Source organism: Netta rufina (genome assembly GCF_964035555.1).
Source record: "Netta rufina genome assembly, chromosome: 22".
Taxonomy (NCBI): Eukaryota; Metazoa; Chordata; class Aves; order Anseriformes; family Anatidae; genus Netta; species Netta rufina.
This window is the reverse complement of record NC_140146.1, coordinates 3,741,390-3,749,041: the sequence shown is the minus strand read 5'-3', so window position 1 is coordinate 3,749,041 and position 7,652 is coordinate 3,741,390. Positions and strand designations below refer to the sequence as shown.

The following is a 7,652-nucleotide window of genomic DNA, read 5'->3' as shown; positions in this document are numbered from 1 at the left end:
CTTGCCATCATTGCTATGTCCATTAGAAATATGCTGAAAAATGATGAAAAGAATGAATTATAGAGGTGACTATCTTCTTGCATAAATGGAGACTCACTGGAAAGAATTTACACTACGTCAATTATGTACCCACCAACTGATATATTAAACATGTCTGTCTCCAGCAACTCTAAATTTGATGAACAGAGTATCAATTTTATGAGCTCTGAAGAGTTAAATGTTTTATAAGAACAAAGTACCACATGCATGTCCAGAAATACACATTACAACTCCAAACTCCAAGCTGTATCAATTTTATCAAGTTTAGCTGAACCTCTTGAATCTTTAGCAAATGCAAACCAGTTTCTTCTACAAACAGGTAAAGCATTTGGGAAAGCTGGGGTTTGCAAGGAGCTTACCGAAAGAGTAGAAGAATGGATGTATGACAATACATCAGCAAAGAGCTGCAGTTTAAAGAGATACTGGTAGTAGCTTGTTATCTGAGATAGATTTCTATCTAGTGCCAGAAAGAACACTTTTTTTGTTTACAAAGATCTAAGGTACTTGTTTCATCACTGGACTGAAACGGAAGAAAACATTTAAAACATTAAAGAGTGTTATTTAACACTCTTTCTTCCTTGGTGCTTTCATAACATTTTGAATGACATTACTGATAAACTGAAATGAATTAATAGGGAAATTATTGGAATTTTTCCTTCCTTATAGCAAAATAATGTAATGAAGCAGCCTTAAGAGATATTTAGCAGATTTCTAACATGCAGTACAAAAAAGGGAGGGCAATATTTTTAAATTGCTTTTGGTTTACAATCTGTGTTCTGATACTGATAAGGAAAAAAAAAAGAAAAAGAAGTTGATAAGGTTAGGTCAGAATGAGTGTTGGCCATGGATGGCTGGATATGGTTTCAATACTGTACAATTTGACATTACTAAGACCAACTATATTGCTAAATTTGTAAACTATACAAGTTCACAAAGAAGGCCCCAGTCACTAAACCTCAGCAAAGAAAAGCCCTTAATTTGAGCAGCTGAGAGCTTGCCTATTTCACAAACGCTGGGGCAGACTTACGTTGCTTTGTCCCACACATTCTTATCTCCACTAGCTAGAATTGTGCAAGTCAGCTGACCTGATTGTTTTGATTTAAATATTGGGCTAACGAAACTAAGGATGAAATCAGTTTTCAGACCGGAATTTCATTTTAAAACCCAGGAAAGGAAAAAAGTTTGGGAACTGTAACTTCATGATTGAGTATAAGATTCTTAGAGGTTAATCAGTAAAAAGGTTTTCCCAGAAACAGCAGTTGCTTCAATCTCCAAAGACATCATATCCTGCACCTGGAGAGACCTTCATGTAAGTTAAAAGTGGCACAGCCTAGCACTGATTTTACAGTGACCACTTGTACTCCTACATCAGCACGAACAAAGGAGTCTATGCTAAAATTCCACAGCTAAGTAATAAACACCACACAATTAAACAGATCTTTCCACAGAAGTATATCACGGGTTATAATCTGAGCAAACGTCCTCTTACTTAACTGAGTCTGTGCATTCCACTATTAATCAAAATCAAAAAACGTGCATTTTAATATTTTTCTTCTCGGAGTATCCACCTTGGTGACAACTGCAAGTAGCCGCACATCTCTAACGTTAACATTGACAGCTGTAATGTCCCCCCATAATAAGCCCACAACAAACAGACAGACGATCTTCACATGTGGCCCCTGGAAGGTTATCTCAATGGCAGTGAAAAGCACACGATATAGATCAATTTCATACATTTCAAATTTCTCCTTTTATACAAAGTAAACATCTCCCCCTCCTCCTTTTTTTTTTCAGTGTAAGGAAGTGTTGCCAATAATATCATTAGCAAAGAAGGGTGGAGAATATCAGAGTATTGCAACATTAATAAACTTATTTCTGCTTATAAACCGAGTGCTTAGTCTCCTGTGAAGACAGACACATGAGAAACACTTGAAAAACAAAGCTTTAGATAGAACAGGTTTTTTTTGGAGTTCATTTCCATGGAAGAGAAATGGCATCCGTCTATACAGGTTTAGCAATAATTGGAATGGCTTTCTTCTCTCCTGTTATAATACCAGCACTGTTCCTGGCGGGGTTATTATATGACTTGTTCAATTCAAAAATGCCACCTGGAATTGACCAACCTCTAAAGCTTCGGTTTTACCATTCCGTGATGATTACAACCATGATTTCGGTAAGTTCACTTTCTTAATACTGGGGATTTCTTTTTTATTTTGGTATAATGCTTGGGAGATGGAACATAATGGCGTAAGAAAAAAACAGTAAAGTGGCAGCAGCAATTCACCCGCCTGAAACCTGTAAGCACTGATAAATGAACCAAATGATATAATTTCTTATGTGGCTAGTTCAGAAAGTAGGATATAGCCGTATTTATGAACGATATGTTTGGGTTTTTCTCATTCTTTAAAAATGCATGTGTGTCAGTGTGTGTATTTACTCACATGAATGTAACATATATCCAATATATCTACTCCATAATATAAAGACAAATTTCTTTCAAACTGAAAGCAGAAATTAATTATTATGGAAAAAAAAAAAAAAAAGTAAAAATGGGAGACCTTCAGATTCAAAAATTCTGGAACTTGTTCATCCCATCTCCTAAGTCATGTGGCACTTCCAGTGTCATAGGAACTTCATACAGATTTGTAGAGAGCAAAAAAGAACCAACGTAAAAAAGTTGTTAGTGAGTGTGTTACACCACATTCAAATCTACATACGTTAGTCTTAAACCAGGAATTTCCTTGGGCTAAAAGTGACCACTGAATCCTCTTCAGAGTCTGGACATTTTCCCCTATAAATACCACAGTCTTTTGACATTGACTTCAAAACGGTTGATTTTAAATTTAAGACATTATGTTGTAGCTTGAATATAGTTTTTTGTTTTCCACTAAACTTCAAAAACTTCTTCTATGGGTAATTAAACTTTCTTTGTATTTTTTCTTACAAAATATATAGTATCTTTAATACAGAAGATAATAAAATACCTTCTAAAATGTTGCCCTCTTCATCATAGCTTTAAGAAGTAAAAGCAACCGCTGGTGTTTGTGTACATAATGAGCCTACAACTCCCATACATTTTAGCAGGGCTCCATCTATAATTTAACATCTAACCCTCTTTCACCACCTTCACGCCGCCCATAGTTGCTTATGACACTTATTTCCAAATCAAAACTTATTTTACTCCTTTCCCCCATATTTTCAGCTTAAATACATTTGTAATTATTTTTCAGATTCACAAAAAGAAACATGCAAGCATAGATAATGAGCAAGAGGACAACTGCTTATGCAAAATGGGGTTTGCTGTGTTTCTTTTTGGCAATCTTCAGTGACACTCAATTCAATCAAACCAATTCAAAGATTTCTCAACAGTCACCATAACTCCACTGAAGGAAGCACTGTCTCCAGTACCTCTTGAAATACAATACAGTAAAATAATTCCAAGATTATTATTATTATTATTTTAAGTAAAGAGAGTTGGAAACTTTCATGCTAATTTGCTGAATTCTTTCTTTTCCACAGGGAAAGATTTTGGAGAAGCTAGGGGTCTGCGGTGATTTAACCTTATTGCGATTTGTGCTGGATGGAATACCACCATGCAGAGATTCAAAACTTCTTATCAAGGATCTCAAAGTAGATGGGGTACCTTTGAGGATTTATCAGCCTAAGTGGCCACCTACTGGCAAAAGAAGAGGAATACTGTATTTTCATGGAGGCGCTGGCACATTTGGGAGCATTAGTAAGAAATCAGCAACTTCTATTTCTAAAATCAAATCTAAACCTTTACCCTTCAGATATGTGTCAGTCCTTTCTCTGGTGCTTTTGCTGTCTTACTTTAAGAATCCAAGAATCAAAATGAAGCATACATATGCTTTAATACATGAGCATTAAAAATAAAACCAGTTTAGGGGAGTTTGATTCTTGTGATTCTACTGCATAAAATAACTGATTTCTTGTTCAGAAAGGGAGACAACTCTTTGATTGTCTCAGTGGCTGCCTACTCAGCCTCTTAACTGTTCTGGATCTCTTTCTGAGCAACCAAATCTATGTGGGCTTTTCTTGGAAGCCAAGAAAAACCTAGCATGGAAATCTGAATGTCATTCCAAGGGTCATACAGGGAAGTCTGTGGGTTTTGAATCCTTTACTGATTCAAAGGGTAAGTCTCCACTTGCACAGTGTCGGACATACTTCAGTTCCCCAGAACTGAGGTTGTGAGCCTACTTGGCTTGGTTCAGTATCATGTAGAAACAAAAGCTTATAATAATTTAGGTCCCATTCTGCACTGTGGCAGAAATAGTCTACCCTCATTTCACTGCACAGCATGTAGTCTGGGTGGAGGGCCAGGCTGACACCAACTGTGATGCTTCTAGTTCTAGAGCTAGATTGGGAAGTGGTGAGGACTCCAGATACAAGCTTCCATGATTTAAATGAACAGTGAATTCCTTTCACTGGAAGAAAAAACTACCATAAAGTTGGACGGTTGTTTTTCAAAACACAGTTGCCATTGCCTAATCTGCACATTAAAGGCGCTGTATCATAATGTCATGGCTTAATATAATACCCATACCTATACATTGACTATACCTGCATGTGACCTTTCACTTGAATTCCCCGTCATATTTGATAACAGGAAAACAACTAACATAATGACACGTTTTTAAAAGGACTTGCAGACTAGAAAGCCTGAAGTCCGGAACTGGCAAATTAGCTGAAGCTACAATGAGAACAGAATTGTTGAGCAGATAAATATGAATTACTCCTTAAAATCCATGCAACTTATATAAAATGAAGCTATTCTTCATGAATCAATTTAAGCTTTTCCTATGAGTCAGTGAATAAATGAATAAAGGAAACTGAGTTGATAAAACTTTGATTCCCAAAAGGCTCTCTTAAAGAGGCTACACACCCATCACACCTGAGTGATGATCCTTTACTTGATAGAAACTGACTACAAGGTGGAAATAGGATGGCTTTTAGGAGGTTCCTGTGAGATTCCCATAAGGATCTGCACTGGGACCAGTGCTAACCAGTGCTATTCAAACCCAGAAAAGCAGTTGAGAGGTGATAAGATAATAACTCCTGCAGTGCAGGTAGTGGCTGGCTGTAAAAGTGCAGAATGCCTTTAAGATGTCAGAGGATTAGGTAATAAAATGGTAGGTGAAATGGAGAGCAGAAGTCAAACAGATGGGCAGAACACGCTAACATTATAGATAAAACAATGACTAACTACTTTGCAGGAAGATGATTTTGCAATTATGTTAGAAAATTGCCTGAAAATGTTGACGTAGTGCACAATAGCAGTCAAAAAGAAAATAAAGTGCCATGATTTTTTATTAGGAAAGGAAGATAGGACAAAACAGGAAACCTCTTTATGCAGCTTCAATAAATCCATGATGTATTTAAATACTGCATACTGCTTAGAGTTTGGGTTCCCATACTTCAAACGGGATCTAACAGCACCAAAAAGAGTCAGTGAGAGGCTGTGTAGATGATGAAAATGCTTCTTACAAAGAATAAGTGAATATACTAAGTCTCTTCAGGCTGCCAAAGATGGATAAAGACAGAAACACTGAATGCCTACAGAAAGTCTACAGAACCATGCCAGCCTACAGAGGGTGGAAGAAAGGACAGGTATCTGGGGAGGGAGGAATACAAAGAAACATTCTGATCAGTTAGGAAAGCTCAAGCCCTGGTAGAATTACATCTGGCCAGGGATGTTAAGGGCAACAAGAAAGGCTTCTATAGGTATAACAGCGACAAAGGGATGACTAGGGAAATTGTGGGCCCTTTTGGGAAGGAAATGGGAGACCTGGTTACCTGGATATTGAGAAGGCTGAGGTACTCAGTGACTTTTTTTTTGCCTTTCTAAAATATAATTTCTGATAAACTTTGTCTTTAGGAGCCTTTGAAAGAATATGCCGCTATATTGCCAAAAAATGTAACTCAGTGGTTGTGTCTGTTGGGTAAGTGCTGCTTTTACATAGAAATATTTATGGTAACACAGCTTACAACTGAAATATTTCTGAAAAATATGTTGGAAATATTTACTATTTTAGATGGTGTTCTCCATTTATGGCTTTAGCCTTTAATTTAATTTAGAAATGTGCTTACAGGCCAAGTATTCTAAAATAGCTATACACCATTACTTTGTGTGTCCAGTCTACATGGACCTAAAAACAAATATAAACTTCAAAATTTAGATAAAATGGCCTACCTAACTACCATATCCATCAACCAAGAACAATGCAAATTAAATTTTCATAATTACTTTGACAATAACCACAATGTCTTTGACATTTCAGTTATCGTTTGGCTCCTGAACACCCATATCCAGGGCAATATGTTGACTGTCTCAATGCTACCCTATACTTTATGAGGAATTTAGAAGAGTATCACGTGGATCCTGCTCTCATCATCATTAGCGGTGACAGTTGTGGAGCTAATTTTGCTACAGTTATTTGCCAAATACTGGTAAATAAAAGGGATCTCCCAAAAATACGCGCACAGGTCTTATTTTACCCAGGATTACAGGGGCTAGATTTTCATTTGCCTTCCTATCAGCAGAATGCTAGAATCCCCATGTTGTATCGGAAGCTAGTTATCTACTTCTGTTTTCGTTATCTTAATAGAAAACCATCATTTCTTGAAGATATCCTACAAAATTGCCATGTTCCTGAGATTATGAAACTGAAATATAAAAAATGGATAAGTGCTGACAATATTCCTGATGAATTTAAGATTAGAGGCTACATACCGCAGAAATCCACTTCATACAAACATGAAGTCCATGAAGCTGTCAAAGAACTGTTAGCAATAACATTTTCCCCCCTTTTAGCCGAAGACTCAATTATTTGCCAGCTCCCTGAATCCTACATTGTGACCTGCGAGTTTGATGTGCTTAGAGATGATGGACTGTTATACAAGAAGCGATTAGAGGACAATGGCATTCAAGTAACCTGGTATCATTCTGAGAGTGGTTTTCATGGAATTTTAGCCTTTTTTGGCTATGGGATTTTTTCCTTTTTATCTGGAAAAAAGATAATTGATAACACTGTGAATTATATAAACAGTCTATAATCATATTTTTCAGAAAAATGGTGCAAGTCTTACATTATTTGTGGTGAACGTATACTTGGCAAAGAATGCAAACACGTTCGATTTATGTTTTCTATTTTGACTGCATGAGGAAGTGTATTTAGTACTTTCTCATTTCTCCTGTTACTCTCAAACAAGTGGTAAGATTATTTAAAACATGAGCATTCTAGAAAACATTATTATAAAAACGCAAATAAAATCAAGCACCTGGCACTGTTTCACTTCACCTCCAGCAGTTCTAGTACCTTGGCACAGCTGGCACACATTCAAGGAAAACAAGAACATCTCTTCCTGAAGCTTCTTTTGCAGCCCAGAAATGCTGAAGACAACAGCTGGGAGCTACTTGGACCCTTGTGGGAGCTCAGAGATGGTAACGGTACCAGATGGAGCACAGTATTTCTGAGGAGTCCTATGTCAGATAGTGAAACTGCTGCTACACATTTTAATTTCTAGGGTTAGCTTGCACAAAGACTACGCTTTTCTTGAAATACAGGTGTCTGTCTGGGACAGACTTTCTCCAC

At 36.9% G+C, this 7,652-nt stretch overlaps 1 protein-coding gene across 1 annotated transcript; it reads left to right on the top strand.

The window, feature by feature from the left end:
- Positions 1 to 2,029: 2,029 nt before the first annotated feature.
- Positions 2,030 to 7,113, top strand: LOC311217745 (arylacetamide deacetylase-like 4; the record flags this gene model as incomplete). The annotated part of the gene is made up of 4 exons (XM_084300013.1): positions 2,030 to 2,212; positions 3,559 to 3,775; positions 5,936 to 5,999; positions 6,339 to 7,113. The coding sequence occupies 4 exons, from the start codon at positions 2,030 to 2,032 to the stop codon at positions 7,111 to 7,113; spliced, it is 1,239 nt and encodes a 412-aa protein (XP_084156139.1).
- Between the last annotated feature and the right edge of the window lie 539 nt (positions 7,114 to 7,652).